The sequence below is a fragment of the Bufo bufo genome, chromosome 3, assembly GCF_905171765.1.
Source record: "Bufo bufo chromosome 3, aBufBuf1.1, whole genome shotgun sequence".
Lineage (NCBI taxonomy): Eukaryota > Metazoa > Chordata > Amphibia > Anura > Bufonidae > Bufo > Bufo bufo.
Genome location: NC_053391.1, coordinates 674,953,697 through 674,971,914, shown reverse-complemented (window position 1 = coordinate 674,971,914; position 18,218 = coordinate 674,953,697). Strand labels below are relative to the sequence as shown.

Genomic DNA, 18,218 nt, shown 5'->3' with positions numbered 1-18,218 from the left:
ATACACAAAAGACAAGTATTTTCTTAGTATTCCTTAACCTTACTTGCAACCCTGCATCTGAAATCTGAATTGTTATATAGGCAACATTAATTTAATTTCCAAAATTAAAGTTATTAAAAGGATTTTTAGTCATATGTAAATAAAGCTTAACCTCTGGATAGATCATCAGCATCTGATCGGCGGGGATCAGACACCCGGTGATCAGCTGTTTGAGAAGGCAGCGGCGCTGCAGGAGCGCCGCGGCCTTCTCACTGTTTACCGCAGGCCCAGTGACGTCTCAACTAGTATCAACTGGCCTAGGAGTGGCTAAGCTCCATTCAAGTGAACAGAGCTTAGCGGCGCCCAGGCCAGTTGATACAAGTCGTGACGTCACTGGGCCTGCGGTAAACTGCGAGAAGGCCGCAGCGCTCCTGGAGCGCCGCTACCTTCTCAAACAGCTGATCGGCAGGGGTCCCGGGTGTCGGACCCCCGCCAATCAGATGCTGATGAGCTCTTCAAACGAAGGAGAAAAACAAAACGAGCGGCACTCACCGATTGTAGAAAGGTACACTTTATTCCATAGCAGGAGGGGGGTGCATAAGGTGCAAACACAGCATTTAAGCTTAAATGCTGTGTTTGCACCTTATGCACCCCCCTCCTGCTATGGAATAAAGTGTACCTTTCTACAATCGGTGAGTGCCGCTCGTTTTGTTTTTCTCCTTCGTTTGAAGATATTTTGCATACTTACTGCTGCTACAGGCTGAGCACCACCGTGAGGCATCACTCCTCGGTATCGGCATCCAGAAAAACTATAGGTTCGGTGTAGTGCCACTGGTTTATCTCCTCTACATTTTGAGATGCCGATTATCTATCCAGAAGATAGATCATCAGTTTAAACTAACTGCAGAAGCCCTTTAATCGTCGTATGAAAAGTTAAGCCGCATCCAAATAAACTAAGACTCAGGTTCTCACCATTGTCAAAATCTCTGTTTGCCATCAGAAAATGGTAACCTCTTTTCACCCCAAAACTTATCTTGCCACATATCTGCCGACTGATATAATGTAGCAGCCAGGCAATTCTGCTCTTTCCTACACTGATGCAGTGAAACCTTCTGCAGCTAAGTGAATGTAGAAATTTGCATAGAATTGTTGTATTCACTGACAACAAGCATTCATTTTGAAAATGATGAGGAACTGTAACACAAAGTGTATTAAAACATTGCGGAACCTCATTATACAGGGTCTAAAAGATAAACTTTGGGATAAGCGGATACACTTTCTTATTCCCAGGGCAGAAATCATTGCAGATCCTGTGAATAAGCAGGAATTTTTCCAATGCAAATATGTATAATTAAGATATACTTTTCAATATGAGGTTGCGATTACATAGAATTAAAGGGGGGTTCTCACTAACAGCACATGTCCCCCTATGCATTATAGGGATCAGGAGTCCTCTATTCACTCCATTCACTTTTATGGGACCGGAAAGTACAGTTCTAGGTGCCCTTTCTGGCAGTTCCACAGAAATAAATGGAGATGTGATCTTGAAAGCGTAACACCACTCCATTCTCAGAGGACTCCAGGACCCCCGTTTTTCCCCAGCAGTCAGATCCCCTTTCTTGAGGATAGCGTATAATTATTACTAGTGGAAACCACTGGGAGAAGCAAGTGGATAAGTCTGAAATACATTTCCTTTGGATTTTGCGACTGACAACTTTGGACACAATCTTGTAAATATGTACTACAATACAATCATCCTTTCAGTAAGGCCTCATGCACACGAATGTATTTTTATTCCGAGTCCGTTCCATTTTTTTTGCGGACCGTATACGGAACCATTCATTTCAATGGGTCCGCAAAAAAAAACACGGAAGGTACTCAGTGTGCATTCTGTTTCTGTATGTCCGTTCTGCAAAAAAAAAAAAAAATGTCCTATTGTCCGCATTACGGACAAGGATTGGACTGTTCTATTAGGGGCCAGCTGTTCCATTGCGCAAAATACGGAATGCACGCGGATGTGATCCGTATTTTTTGCAGACCACAAAATACATACGGTCGTGTGCATGAGGCCCAACCATGAGGAGCACCATCAATGCAGAAGGCAGTTAAAAAATTCTAATTACATACTGTAATATTTATTTTTTAGGATCATCTACCATTAAAAATCATTAAAAGGCACAATATTAGAAGAAATAAATTGCAATAGAGAACAAAAATACTTAAAAATAGTATGCAACAGCAAAATACTAATCTGACCAGTTGCTCCTAGGTAACTAAGGGTACTTTCACACTTGCGTTTTTCTTTTCCAGCACTGAGTTCCGTCCTAGGGGCTCAGTACCGGAATAGAACTGATCAGTTTCACCCCATGCATTCTGAATGAAGAGCAATCCATCCGGATGCATCAGGATGTCTTCAGTTCAGTCACTGAACGGCGTTTTGGACAGAGGAAATACCGCAGCATGCTGTTGTATTATCTCCGTCCCAAATTCCGGATCAGTTGCCGGAATGCATTATTTACATTGAAATGTATTAGTGCTGGATCCGGCATTAAAAATACCGCAATGCCGGATCAGTCCTTCCGGTCTGCACATGCGCAGACCGGTAAAAATGTGAAATATATATATATATATATATATATATATATATATATATATAAAACAAGAAGGGACACCGCAGCACATCCGTAGGTGAAAAATAGTGGATCTTTATTCACCCTTGCGACGTTTCAGTCCACTTGCTGGGACTATTATCGATAATAGTCCCAGCAAGTGGACTGAAACGTCGCAAGGGTGAATAAAGATCCACTATTTTTCACCTACGGATGTGCTGCGGTGTCCCTTCTTGTTTTATACTATACACCTTGGTAAGGTGTTCACACCGCTGGCACCCATCTTTTTGTTACAAGGAGTGCTGCCCTGATCCTACACAGTCATATATATATATATAACGGATCCGTTTCTCCGGACGACATCTGGAGAGACGGATCCGTTTCTAAAGCGACGGAAATGCTTGCCTGATCACTCTGCCGCAAGTGTGAAAGTAGCCTAATCTCACCTAGTGCCTTCACTTTCCTGGAAACAGGAAATACAGGACCACCGACAGGTAGAGATTTCTCCTTTTCACTGTGGCTTTTAAATGTTAGTGTACTGGCTGTATCATACTTCAGGGGGCGCTAACAGCTTTTGTTCCATCACACATAGTAAGTACAAAACACAGGGGGTCAACTATGTTAGAGTAGCTACGAAGCAGATATATAGATATAGATATATATATATATAACATACATATACACACACACACACACACACACACACACACACAAGATTACCATGTCACAACAGGCCGCACTGGATGGACAAATGTCTTTTTTCGGCCTTATGTACTATGTTACTATGTTACTATGGTACTATGTTACTATGTTACTATGTTACATCCACCCACCAGGCCAAAAGGAAAATTCTGTATTCTACAAGTTACACCTGTTGTCACATAGTTAAAGAAAGCCTCCAGGCATAATAAATAACAATGTTATGCGGAGAGCAGAGCCCAAGGCTGAAATACAAGACACTGGGATTCAAACAGCTTGACAGAATGTTGTCATGTCCCACCCAGTCACGTCCTGCACTAGGCATAGCTGTGTATACTGTATTTTTACTTGGAGCGTTCCTTTAATTCTGTTCAACAGATTTGTTAAAAAAATAAAATAAAAAAGCATTATATTTCTCTAATTACCATTAAACCAGACTGAGTCAAAAGTCATCATTTTCTAGTTTTTGTTAAAAAAAAAAATTATAATAATTTTTCTTGGACATAAAAGGTTCTACACCAAAAACATTTTTAACCTTCGCAAATGTTTTGACAAGTCCTTATTTTAGTTGCGATGTACATCATCATTTTGCTAAACTTTTTAATTCTTTGTCCTTCTGTCAGTGAATAATTTTTTGAGAACAAAAGGTTCCCGACTACTACCAGAGAGGGCATGTGGTAAATTTATTATTTATGACCATGTAACGCACAAAAAGTTTGAGTCCACTGGTGTCATATTTGGTGTCCCCCGTTTGCTAGCTACTATCGACTCTGGCTCATAGACAGGGGTCCTGGGTAAGAGCCCCCTCCCAATGACATTTATATGCCCTAATGGGAATATAGACATAAGTACCTGTCAACACATTTCGGAAGAAAACAAACAGGATTTGGTGGAGAACCTCAAGAATAATAAAAGTGATAAATAATAATAGTAAAAATCTCACATAGCAGATTTCCTGCGCTTCCTGTGAAAGAGCCAGACTGATCAGATGGAGATTGAGGATTATTTGCCAGCTCCTTGTAGGCATAGGGTTGCGGTTGACTGAGGTCCTTTGGCATACCTCTTGAAGAAGGTAGCTCAATTGGCATTGATTCACTGTTAAACACTTTCTTTGAAATAAATACTTCCTTTGTCGGAGCCGGTGAAACATGGAGTGGGTCATCAACTGATAGATCTTCCAGTTCTTCTGGGAACAAAGTTGCTGCTTCTTCTTCCAGATGCATTAATCTGTTCTTATAGTCCGCATTACTCTCTTTGGTATCAATAATGGTCTTTTCTATGTTTTTTTCTTCCACTGGAAGATTTTCTTGTCCATAAAAATAATATTTAGGTTTTTCTTTTTCAGGAATTGCATTGGTCACATAAGCATCCTTAGCTTCCACTGATGACTTTCTGCTTCTGTTAGAATACAGAGGATCTTCGAATGCCAATTTCTTTTCCATGGAGTCAGATGAGGGAGCCATGTTTTGTATATCAGACCTTGGAATTTCAAAGCTTTGCACAGCAGAAGTGCTCCTTGCACTTTGCAAAGTTGGAGTTATTTTTGGCTTTTCATAGTTATCCTCTGGTTCACCAGGGTCAATGGCAGCTGCTTCCTGCTCTAGTTTCTTCAGCGCAGCACCAAGATCATTTTCATCTACTCTACTTGGTGCTGATGTTTTCTCCACCACTTCTTCAATCCCATTTGTATCTTCATTAATGTGTGGAGATGACTGAACTGTGTAATTTACACTGGATTTCTGAGGAGATTCATATGTATCCCCTTCGGCTGGCATGAGATGTTCAAAACCAATTTGAAATGAAGACTTCACAGGACTCGCCGAGTTCTGCATCAATATTGTTTCAGGTTGCTCATCCTGTTCTTCAACGATAGATGGTGTGGAGGCTTCAATTTTCAACCTATTCAGTGCTGCAATAAATTCTTGGTCATTCCCTTTGGGAACAAAGGATTTATCTATGATCTCTTCCGTTTCAATCAGTTGTTGCTCCTTACCTTTTGAGTTTGGGTCTTCTTGGTGTTCCCGGTCCGATTTGGTGGGCACAGATTCATATTCTTCCATCAGCTTCTGAAAACCAATTTTGAACTCATTTGCCGTTTTTGCCGGTGCAACACTTCTCTCTACACTTTCTTCAATTTCTTCTTTTGGATACTGTTTAGGGGATGTATTTGTTTCTTTAGCAGGGGATGGTGTGTTACTAATTTGTACAACGCGTTCATAAAACTTTGTAGGAGGAAGCTTCTTTTCTGCCGAAGATACTGAAAATGTAGTTGTATTTTTCTTCTGATCCAACAAGTCCGACTCCTTAAAAGGAGAAATCTGTTCGTCTTTACTCTTCACATATTCAGGTTTTGTAACCTTGGGTGTTTCTAAAGCTTCATCTGTTAGTTTCTGAAGGGCACTTGAAAACTCTTCAGCTTGGTTTTTCCTGTTTATCACCGTCTTATCAATGTTTTCCATAACTTCTTCACCAGGTTGGACTTGATCTTCATCAGCATTCAATTGCTCAGCCCCATAAACAGAAGGAGTCTGTGCTAACCAAGAAGCTACTTTCTGAGAAGTTTGTTCCTCCTCAGATAGGCTGTCAAATGAACTGGGGAGACTGAGGTCACTTACAGGGATCTCTTTAGAATTTCTTTGTTTAAAGTCAGCTCGGATGGGCTTGTTTCTCTTTGAGACATCTGTAAGGATTTTTTCTGGTGATGTAGCTACATCTCCCTTAGACCAATTTTTGTCTTCTACATTCCAGAAATGCTTTAAGCTCTGAAACTGGGATGGGTTGGACAGCTGTTCACTTGGCATATCATGAATTCTATCTTTCAACGACATTACTTTGAAGTTGGCAGACTTTGGGAAGTCAATTTTTTCTGGACTGTCACGTAAAGTTATTTCACGAGTTTGGTAATCTGGACTTAATGGCCTAGACGACAATGGTAAAGTTTGGGCTACTGGAAAGTTGGATGAAGGTGCTGCTATTTTACCTTCAACTTCAGGTGTATTTTTAAGAAACATGGACTTATATTTAGTATCTGTTTTGTGTTCACCAGGTGAATACTTTGAATTCGTTCTATTTTCAGGATAGGGTTTAACAAATCTGTCTGCCAATAAATCTTCATTCCCCGAAGTATATGGACGTCTCCACTTTGGGAAATAGTCACCATCATAATTGCTGGGCTTTGGTTCATCTTCATAAACATTATAAGATGACCGCGTATTTGAGGCCTTTTCAGGAGCCAAAATGTCTTCATTGGTGGAAACTTGTCCTGGTTGGATAATGGTATCACTGGATCCATAGTTTATTTTACCACCTCCACCATAACTTTTTCCAAACTCCAGTGATTTTTCTCTTTGGTAAGTTTTTTCAGTCTTGCCTCTTTGGTCAAGAAGTCTTGGCTCCATGAGAGCATCTTCCATTGCAAAGTCTGTGGGAAAACCAACATTAACTGTTTTTTTTTTTCCAGAGGCTACAAGATAACAAGCATCACACAGAATTCACGCATAATCTAGATTAGATATAAATTAATTAGATTTTTGACCAGCAAAACCAAAAACATCCAAAATAGAAATACGCCCAGAATAAATAGGAATATGGCAAATTCTGATAATCCCAAAATACCATTGGTCCAGCATGTTCCCAAGTATAGGGACTAAAACGCAGTATTAACAGATCGTCAAGGCTGTATAATCCAGGATGAGAGACCATCATAAACTTTCTTAATACGTTTAAAACCATAAAATCTGTTATCTACATGTTTTGAATATATAATTTTTGCCATCAAATCATTAAATCAAACATTCTGACAATTTTAACAAATAGGGAGAGCATCAGTTTAAATTAGGGTTGTTTCAGGTATCGAATTTTCGATACCCAATCGATACTTTTGCCGCACCTGAGGGGTTAACCGCCGCTGATCGCAGCTCCCTGTCAGAGGTCGGGTGCCGGCAATGTGTTTCTGCCACCGGCTGTATTTGTATTAAACGTTAACCATCATTGGTGAGCCCGCCCTCTCCCCAATTTTAAAAACATTGGTGGTGCAGTGCGCCCGCCCCCAAGCCCCCCCAATATTAAAATCATTGGTGGCGCAGTGCGCCCTCCCCCCTCCCCTGTATTAAAATCATTGCTGGTGCAGTGCGCCCCCACCCCCCAGTATTAAAATCATTGGTGTCAGTGGCCACAGAGTCCCCTCACCTCCTCATTGGTGGTGGCAGCTTCTGATTAGAGCCCCAGCAGTGTAATACTGGGGCTCCGATCGATTACCATGGCAGCAAGGACACTACTGAAGCCCAGGCTGCCATGGTAACCTCCCTGCTGCTGTGTGCACAGAGCACAGGGCAGCAGGGAGAGTGTGAGGTCCTATTCACCCTAATAGAGCTCTATCAGGGTGAATAGGACAAGGGATTAGAAGATCCCAGGTTCTAGCCCCTAAGGGGGGAAATAGTTATTAAATAAAAAGTAAAACACAAAAATATTAAGTATAAATCACCCCCTTTCCCAATTTTGCATATAAAATATATAAACAATAAATAAACATATTACATATCACCACATCCGAAAAGTCCAAACTATTAAAATATTTTTAAATTCTCCTATGCGGTGAACGCCGTAAAAGAAAAGAACGTGCAATTCGACATTTTTTTTTTAGTCAACTTGTCCCCCCAAAAAATTGGATAGGACGTTCCGTAAAACGCGGAATGCACGTGGCTTTTTTTGGAGTTTTCTTTTTTTTGCGTGGTATCGAATGGTATCAAGTGTCGCAATACTTTAAAGGTATCGAAACTGAATCAAAATTTTGGTATCGAAACAACCCTAGTTTAAATTATTATCACTCCCTCCTGTGTCCCTATACCTCCTATTGTTTTTATACTATGATGCAAATATACTTTAGGAACTATGGTGGTCAAAAGGCCAGCCACCTTTACCAGTGTATAGGGACACCCCAGGATTGCCAAAATTATTGTAGACTGCTTATACTGAGCAGGCATGAAATACCCACCACCCCTGTTCATGATAACGTTCTGTGGAATGTCAAAGGAAGGCCATCATATGGAACCTCGTATTATAGGTCTATTCTCATCCCTTTGGACAGGTACACCAGGGAGGTTATCCCGGTATTGAGAATTATCACCTATCCGCAGGATAGGCCATAAACATCTGACCGTTGGGACCTCCACTGGTCAATTGAATGGGAGTCTTTCTTCTCACTGCAAGACCACAGTGAGGAGGCATTTAATGGAGTGGCAGTTACCCACGCATGCCCTCCCTCCACTTAAAGTCTATGGGAATGAGAGAGCTACCGTAGCACAGTGCTGTACTCCATCTTGGTCAGCCCCATGGACAGTGAATGGAGCAGCAGGCCACATGCCTTGACTGCCACTCCAATAAAACTCATTAATTCTAGTGATCGTTGGGGGGAGGGGCACATCAGCCCCCCCCCCCCCTTCCTTTCCTTAGCAGTTAGACATTTATCACCTGTCTACTGGATAGCTGATGAATGCAAATTGTGGAAAACCTTTTTAAGGGCTGTTCCATGTAAAATCAGGTTTATGATGCTTTGGCATTATAAAACAGACAGAAGAGGAGTTTACCTTTTTCTTGATTCGAAGAGGTAGACTTTGAAGGTTTCCTCACTTCAGCGTAAATGTTTTCTGTACCTACAAGATAAAACCAGTGTTTTTTGAGTGGAGGGAACTTTTATATGCGTTTGGTAGATTAAATAAAAAAAATAAAAATTGTATATATTTTTCTTCTTCTTCCTTGACAGAAAAGAAGATAGATTTAGTAGATCAAAGCGTCCATTTCCAAATCGTATTGTTTGCGGTGGAAGGTAACCCCTTCTTTTCCCACTATTTTTCATAAATAAGCCTCTATGTTACTATTACAGTAATAAGTCATTGAAAAGGGTTCTCTACGTTGGAAATCCCTTTTTATTAGGGTCCATTCACACGTCCGCAAAATGGGTCCGCATCCGTTCCGCAATTTTCAATGGGGGCGGCAAAAGATGCGGACAGCACACTGTGTGCTGTCCGCATTCGCACTTCTGTTCCGCGGCCCCGCAAAAAAAATAGAACATGTCCTATTCTTGTTCGCATCCACGGAGAAGAAAAGACATTTCTATTATAGTGTCGGCCATGTGGAACCCACATGGCCGGTGTCCGTGTTTTGAAGATATGCAATTTTGCAAACCGCAAAACAGTTGGACGTGTGAATGGACTCTTAGAATGATTCCCTAGTGAACGTGCAAAACCCACCAGGAAGTGTTTCATTTCCCTGCATCTCCACCACACAAGAATGGATGCGTTACACATTTTCCATTGAAATTGAATTTGAAATACCATGGAATGCATGGACATGCTGGGTCCTCCAGCGCAGGACATGCTCTTTGTAGCTTGTGGGACCCCTCCCCTTCTATTAAATAGTTTACCCTAATAATATTTTGGAAAATATTTTTTCTAAACCAGACAAGCCTTAAAAAAGAAGATATTAATATTACAAGAACTCAGAATGGTAATATCTACAAGTAAAAAAATAAAAATTCATTAAACGGTTTATGAAGAATTGAGGCATGAAACTTGATTCAGCAAACGTATGCAAACCAAAGTCCATACTGTCCAACCAGCTGTGTGCTCATTTCATCTAAAGCAGGCATGCTCAACCTGCGACCCTCCAGCTGTTGTAAAACTACAACTCCCACCATGCCCTTCAGTAGGCCGTCCGGGAATGATGGGAGTTGTAGTTTTGCAACAGCTGGAGAGACGCAGGTGGAGCATGCCTGATCTAAAGGTTACTAGCGATATGACTTATTACCTATTTAAATGGAACCAGGTGCCAAGAAATTCAGCTAAACTAGTCACAACGGTCCAGATTTACCAATGTGTCTGCGTGTAAAGTCTTTCAGACATGCTTGACAAGAGGGTGGGACTTAGCTGGAAGGGGTGTGGCCTAAGTAGCACTAAAATTGCAGCAAAATTCTGCCATAAAAATCTTGCTCAAAGTAAGCCAACCATTAGTTGGTATAGAGTCAGAGAAAAGTGTGTATTTCTGTCCATCATCCAGCCTGAGCCCCTGTGATAAATCTGGTGCAGGTCTAGACAGCCGGACTAAGCATCTTTAGGATTAGTAAATCTGGGCCAATCCATTGCTTAAAAAAAAAAAAAAAAATTGGTACTTTTAATCCATATGCAAATGAGCAGGTAAGTGCACCAAGGTCTGTCCTATGACACTGTGCACCCTTGCTCTTCCTGCTTTCTCTGCCAGCCCCTACCCCGCCTTGATTGACAGAGCCAGGTCCCTTCATAGTCATCTCTCATCTGGTCCTGTCAATCAAGAAGAGAGAGGAGCTGACAGAGAAAGCAGGAGGGGCAAGGGTGCACCGAGTGGCTTGGGCCAGCTCTTGGTGCACTTAACTGCTTATTTGCATATGGATTAAAAGTACTGTTTCTCCAAAAAGAAGCAACAGATCGCTGAGCAAAAGTTACGATTACATTCAGCAGAGTTAGCTCTTTAAAGACATTGTGCCTGGTTTAATCAGTGAATTTCCTGGTGACAGACTCCCTTTACACGTAATAGTTTTTCTAGAGCTCCGATTGGCCTTACAGGGGTTCTCCAGGAATTAATAAAATGAAAATACGTAAATATTACTTTATTATAAATACATTTCTTAAATACTATTCAAAAGTTATGATGGCTCATTTTGTCTGCGGAGCAATCATTAGGAGAAATAAAATGGCCGCCGTCCTATTAGTACACACAGAACCTGTCCTAATCACACAGCAGGACAAGTTACTTCAGACCACTGAGCTAAAGAGTTGCCTCATCCTCCTCTCTGCTCTACTTGTCAGGAATTATGGTCTTGAATACTATTTAATATGAATCTCTGAAGGAACGGAGTTCATGAGGAGACAAAATACAGAGAGGAGGTAGGGATGTGCCTGTTGTGTGATTAGGACAGGTTTTGTGTGCACTAATAGGACAGAGGCCATTTTATTTCTCCTAATGATTGCTTCCCAGACAAAACGAGCCATTATAACTAATGAAAGGTATTTGGGAATATATTTATAATAAGTAATATTTAGGTATTTTCATTTTCTTAACGTGATTCTAATCTGGTTTTAAATCTTAGATGATCAGCTTTCAAATATGACCAGGCCCATATCTATATCCGACACATTCTATGTTTCTATCCTGAATTATGAAAAATTAAAGTGGCCCCCTTTCAGCTGGCTGTGATCTCAGTGGGTGAGCTGACAGCCTGCAGGAGAAAAGTTTTTAAACACACTATATGTACCTCAAAAAAAATATTTTTTAAATATAATATATACACACATACATCCATACACACACACACATCCCTCAAAATTCAAGATCTCATACAGCTAAATTGAAGGAAAAAAAACAATAGTTCATTAGGACGCATACCCAATACACCATACTCTAGTTGTGTGCAGCCGTTACACTAAAAACCCAACTTTTATTGGTATGCAAATGAGCCTCTAGGTGCTATGGGGGGGTCTTTTCAGCACCTAGAGGCTCCGTCTACTCACCCTGTATTCCGCCCCGCTCGTCCCTCCAGCCCGCCCATCTCTAGATTGGATGAGATGGAGGCTGGCAATCTAGAGATGGGCGGGCTGGAGGGACAAGCGGGGCGGAATACAGGGTGAGTAGACGGAGCCTCTAGGTGCTGAAAAGACCCCCCCATAGCACCTAGAGGCTCATTTGCATACCAATAAAAGTTGGGTTTTTAGTGTAACGGCTGCACACAAAGGTCTTAGAATAGCATGGTTAGGTAGATCAGACACTAGCAGATCACTAGTGCATTTTTAACCAATGATTGATATTTTAATTGTATCCTTAAAGGACCAGTCACATTTTTACCCCTCTGTGTTCCATCAGGTTTTTTTTTAAAAGGGTTTTAGTTTTTGTTTAGATGTGCATGTCTGCATCTCTATAGGGTAAAAAGAGGTGACAGAATCCCTTTAAGAGGTTTTACAAGACTATAAATGTTGATTCCCCATTCTTAGGCTAGGTCATTTATATCAGATCCATGGGGTCCAACACCCGGGCCCCCCAACAATCAGCTGTTCACCACCGGAAACCATACATACAGAAAATGGAGCTGAAGCAGACAGCTCCACTCTGTGTGTGGTGGTAGTGCCGGGTTACTGCAGCTCAGCTCCCATTCACTTTAGTTCACCTCTATATAAATTTCTATAGCGCGTTCAGTAACTTTGCAAATAATTTGTTTCCTATATCTTGTACACTTTTAGATAAAATTAGCCAAAAGCTTTTAAATTCTACTGGTTGGGACTGGAATCCGTTTTCGGTATATCAACAGATATGACCCTAGCAGTTCTGTACTTTGTAGGAGACTGTGTCGAATAAGAATCATTCAGTAATGATCATGGACCCCTTAACACTCAGAATGTAAAAAAGCACTTTAATATTAGGTGGGGCTTAGCGGAAGGGGGGGGGGGGGGGGGGGGAAGGGGCTCCTAGTTCATCAAATTTAACATAATCTGAAGGATTTTTCCATGAAATGACAACCCCTTCAACTGTATGGCTATTTGGAAGGTTGCAGGAGATACATTGTAGCATACAAGAAAATGTGGAGTTCCAGCTCCCACAAGACAATTCAGCAGACCCTGCTTTCTAAAGGTACCGAAATAGCACGCAATACTGCGAGTTACAAACAGATGTCTAAAAATTGTAAAAAAGGAGCCCTGGGCTATACCACATGGTGTAAGAGAAGATCAGTGGAGGATTAGGCCGCCACAATATTTGCAAAGTTACCCTACGTCAGCTGCGTTAGAAGGCGACGCTACCCTGTTAGAACATCAAATATACTATACAAATATATAAAGTAATTTTATAATTGTAATATGTAGAGGATACGGTCGGCACTGCTGTAGGAGTGGACTTAATGATCGAATGTGAGTAGTGGTGGTGCTCAGCATGAAAAACAAGTAGTATTTGCAACACTGGAGAGAAAAGAAAAAAGAATGCGGCACTCACCAAAAAAAATACTCTTTGCAGCTTTAGTCACATAAAAAGTTCAGCGTCATGCGGGCCAAATACAGCTAGAAGGCAATTGCCGTTTCGTGCTTGTTGCGCTTTTTCAAGCCATCAGTGACTGAATCGGCGTGGTTCATAAATACTCCCACACCTTCGTCACTGATTAGATGAATGACACATGTATGAAGACCAATCAGAAGACAAGGCAAACAAAAAAACTACTAATACTACAAAAAAACACTGCTACCGTAGGTCGTTCTTATTTAATCCCAGAGGGCCCATCGCTCCACTTTTTATAATCCAGGCTGCTTCTTTCTGGAGTAAAATACGACCTCTAGCACCTCACAGTGTTAGGGGCTGGACAACTTCAATTCCTGCACATTTTAAAACGTTACTATTACCTCCATGTATTTCCTGTACGTGATCAATCTAGTAGCCCCAATTCTGGTCACTAAAGATCCACTGTGTTCTCTGAATCTGATGTAGAAACATCTAATTGGTTTTATCCATTATACTATACTTCCAGTAGCGTTGCGTCTTCCACAATGCCGATGCGAACAGAGCCTTAGAACGATCTACCACATGAACCAACTTAAAAGGCGTTAATTCAGTTTTGCTGGAGAAAACTGGATAACACATGGGGATAAGCCCTAAATAAAGAAGTGATCATTACTTACCTGGCTTCAGCAGTGCATCGAAAAGGCCAGTGATTGGCTGCAGCGGTCAAGTGTTGTCAATGTGACATCACCTCTGCAGCTGGGTAAACTAGAGCAGTAGGAGAACTAGAGCAGAGGTGCAACATCTGCCAGGTGAGTAATGATCACATTTTTATTGCAGACTGATCCTGTGTTGTCCAATTTCCTTCTGAAACTGGACAACCCCATTACCTATTGATCGGTGTGCAATACATGTGATTGCTGAAGGTGTATCCACCGGGACCAAAAAGTGCAGTGCGGTGGCCCGTGTTTCAAGCCCTGTGTTTCACACAATAAGTAGCAACAAGGCCAGTGCTCATCTCTATCTATAGGTGTTGAGAGACCCACATGTAAGAAGAAATTAGATTTTAAACCAGAGTGACTCACACTTTACCAAGATGTACAGATGGGGGGGGGGGGGGGCAAAAATGTGATAGACAGAAAATATTCTAAACTCTAAATTGAGTGTAGTAATACAAATTCATTATCGTTACTACTATTATTAATCGAGTGAAGCAATGTTAAGGCAGACTGGTGTCCTAGTACAGATGTTCCCAGGTTTAGACACAGCAGCAGCAACATGCTTGTTGGAATATATTCAGTCGAATGTATGCAATTTCATGTACAAGTGTGACATAGCCGATTTGTGATGCATATCATTCCTTAAGAAGTCCTTACCAGCAGAATCAACGTTTATCTCGAGGTGTCTCTCATCGAGAATGTCATATATTCGGTCGTCCTTTATTTCTCGCCTTCGGTCTTCCATTTTCTTCTCGTCGTCCAAGATCGGAGCTGAATTTAAAGACATCTGAACAGTTGGCTTCTCTTCAAGGGAACTTTGGTCAACAGCTTCCGTTGAGTTGTAAGAGTATCGGTTTGGTTTGAACTCTTCGTAATGAGGGTGGTCCACCATTTCATAATCCAGTTCATTTTGAGAGGAACTAGGTTCAAGAATTCCAAATTCACCTATTTCGAGCACGTTATAGGATTCTAGGTTTGGAGTAGGTGGCTTCTGAAGAACTTTCTCAGAGAATCTCACTTGCTTTTGCTTGTCTGGTGAGTTTTCTGATGATGAAACTTGGTCATCAAATAAATAAGGCTGATCAGCTTCCAGAATAGGTAAGGCTGGCAAAGCCAGTTTCATTTGTTCGCCATTTGGAGGAATTCTTATGCTTTCCGAGTCCGTTGAGCTCGAACTCGACCCACGTTTCAAAATTCCTCTACGTTTGTTTGTGCCATTAAGAGAGTCCTCTCTCTGGAGTGATGAGTTAGAGCGCTCTGGAGGCCCCCCGTTTATTAACCGCTTTCTAGGTTTTGGCACTGGAGGTTGCTTCATTGAAGAGTCCTCTTCAGCCTCCTGTGCAGTCTGCCTGTCACTGATAGGTGCTGCGTAAGGTAATCTCACACCGTACTTAATTATGGAGGACATGATGTCTGCAAAAAAACATGTAAATAAGGGCAAGGATGAAATAATAGACTGCATGCATAACTTAAAAGCAATGCATTGATGAAGCATAGAAAGCGGAAAGGGAAAAATCACAAATAATTTCAGACGGACAGGATTGTTTCCAGCTTTTATTTTTTTTTAAAGAGCGGATTACACAAGAGGAAGCGTAAACTGACAAAAAAGCGGAAATGTACAAAATAAAAAAGGCAGAAAATACAGACAGAATTACAATTACACAGCTCATTGGACAATCACCCCATACATCATCATTTGACTGTTGTAAGGAAGGCAGCAGTTCTAAAAAGACCAAAATATACATACACACACACACACACACATATATGTATGTAAAATAGAAGCCGCAATCACCAACTACAAAGAAGAATGGACAGGACCTGTTTCGGAGGTGTCCATTATCGAAATGTTCATGAGAACATACTAGAGCCATAGCTTGGAAAGCTAACGGGACTTATGCCAAGGGTGATGGGTGCCAGGAGAATGGGGTGCCTTGGCCAGGGTAATTTGATAAAGGGCTAGGGCAGGGAACACAATCTTTGCCCCATGTAAAGAAAGCTTAAATAGGATTTGTTCCCGAAAAAAAAAGATTACAAGAGATTAAAACAAAAGTCAACTCTTTTTTAATCTCTTAATGCCTGGTATTGGAGATCAACTTTTTGTGTAATCAGTGTGGGTGAGCTACAATACCAAGCAAATCCCATGGACAAGAGTGGTGGGTTTTTTTTTGGGGGGGGGGGGGGGAGGATTTTACCAATTATGGAAACCCATTTATAGGGGTTGTCTTGGATTTTAAGAAAGTTCCCCAAGAGCAAAAAAATTGTACAAATAAATAGGTGTTATTCCCCCTTTAAATCCCCGGTGCCACTATTCTAGTGGTCCTCACAGGTCCTGCAGCAATGATGTCATGTACATCACTCATGTGACTGGCTGGCAATTGGCTGCAAAAGTCAAGAGAATGATGTATGTGACATCACCAGTAGACTGGCATGGATTGATGGCACTGGGGCAGTAGGGATTTAATGGTAGGATAATCATTACTTTTTATTTTATGCCATTTTCTACTCTTGGAAAAACAACCCCTTAAAAGTGCCTCATTTTACTCTATATGTTCAGGTCTCTAAGATTATTTGAAATTATTCCAGATACCTGAAAACACGGGAGCCCTGTGCTTACATAATGGTTTCAGATCATTTTCATAACACAAAAAATAAATAAAAAATAATAAATCACAAAATACAATTAAGATTTTCATAATCATTAGAATCATGCCCAGAATTAGAACAGAATCAAGCACATGAAATAATTGAGTCAATCGGTCAGTACTCTGATGTATGTCTAATGATTCCTTGTGACAAACATCATACACACATACACTTTCTATGTAAAGATCTGGAACCAGTTTCATCAGTCCAAAAAGTCCGATATTTGAAAAAGTTAAAAGGAGATTAAACATTTAAAATATTACAAAAGACAAAAAATAAATAAATAAAATTGTGTAAAAATTCTTAAAAAATAAAACAGAAAACGCACACTTTGCTATATATTTTTATACCCAACACCCAATTTGTATCTGTTTTTACACAATTAAATATTTTGATTTATAGTCAGAAATAAAAATTTCATCTCTTTCTATAGAGGAATATACTCCAGGCAAAACAAATGCACTGTGTAATGCCTAGTGCTGGGGCGGAGCACGACCCAGGGATTTGGAAAACACGAAAAAAAAAGAGTCCCTGTGTCCTGCTGCACCCCCTCAAGACCTACAATCGGCACAACACAGTATCACTGTTGCCTGGACTGGTGCTCCTTTATTTGCATATTTATGTTTGGGCTAAGCCAGTCTTGTAAAAACAGCATAATAAGCCATGAGGGAGCATCCAGGTCATCCATCACATACCATACCATATGCAACACTGCAGTCTCCCAGGTCCAGCTAATAGGGGTGTTCCCCAGCTGATCCCTTTACTTGTTAAAATGATTAAAAGTTGACCAAAACTAAACCACAATGGATCCAGATACAGGATGGAATGGCTAAGAAAGAGTTAACTTACTTCTCGTTGTTCCTTGCCCATTCACTTGGCCATCTTGAGGACTTTGGTTTGACATCTCGGCATCATGGTCTGTTGCATCTACTGGATTTTCAGAGTTGAAAGGATTTTTTCGTTGCTGAAAACATAAATTACAGATGTATTAAAGTGGTGCAGCTTCTCTTCTTTGTCTATCCCTTTAGTATTACAAAGGAATCTCTAGTTTTCACAATTTAAGGAAGAAATGGTGAAAAATCTTAAGATTTCAGAGCGCACCATGAACTGCCAGACATAATCACACTACGCTTTTGTCGTCCCCTTTAGTAAAATGCCTTAGCTACGCCTACTTTTATCGAGCTTCTGTATGCTCTGCAAACATCATGTGAGAGGTCTGTTTTGCTAAGGCAATAACATGATCTGTAAAAATTATTGCTAGAATACATTTCCATCGTGTTTTTGCTTTTAAACCAAAGATTTATTTGCAAGATATAAAAAATAAAAATAAAGAATTTCAATTTTGGACAACTGGTCGCCCTTACTGTAATGGGGTCTCACAATACCCCATATGTTTTTATTTTATACTTTTTACTTATACCAGGGATCTGCAACCTCCGGCACTCGAGCTGTTCTGAAACTACAGCTCCCAGAATTATCCTTTCACTTCTATGGGGGTAACAGGAACACAAGTGTGCATGCTAGGAGTTGTAGCTTCATTGTAGCTGGAGTGCCGAAGGTT

At 40.8% G+C, this 18,218-nt stretch overlaps 1 protein-coding gene across 1 annotated transcript in view; it reads right to left on the bottom strand.

The window, feature by feature from the left end:
* Window positions 1-18,218, bottom strand: part of SYTL2 (synaptotagmin like 2) — a 67,953-nt gene that overhangs the window by 24,906 nt on the left and 24,829 nt on the right. Inside the window, exons 6-9 of the mRNA XM_040426396.1 lie at window positions 17,507-17,621; window positions 14,669-15,424; window positions 8,873-8,938; window positions 4,231-6,708 (exon numbers count right to left, since the gene is read on the bottom strand). Of these exons, the coding sequence (XP_040282330.1) occupies window positions 4,231-6,708; window positions 8,873-8,938; window positions 14,669-15,424; window positions 17,507-17,621 (3,415 nt within the window). The remainder of the gene's footprint in view (window positions 1-4,230; window positions 6,709-8,872; window positions 8,939-14,668; window positions 15,425-17,506; window positions 17,622-18,218) is intronic.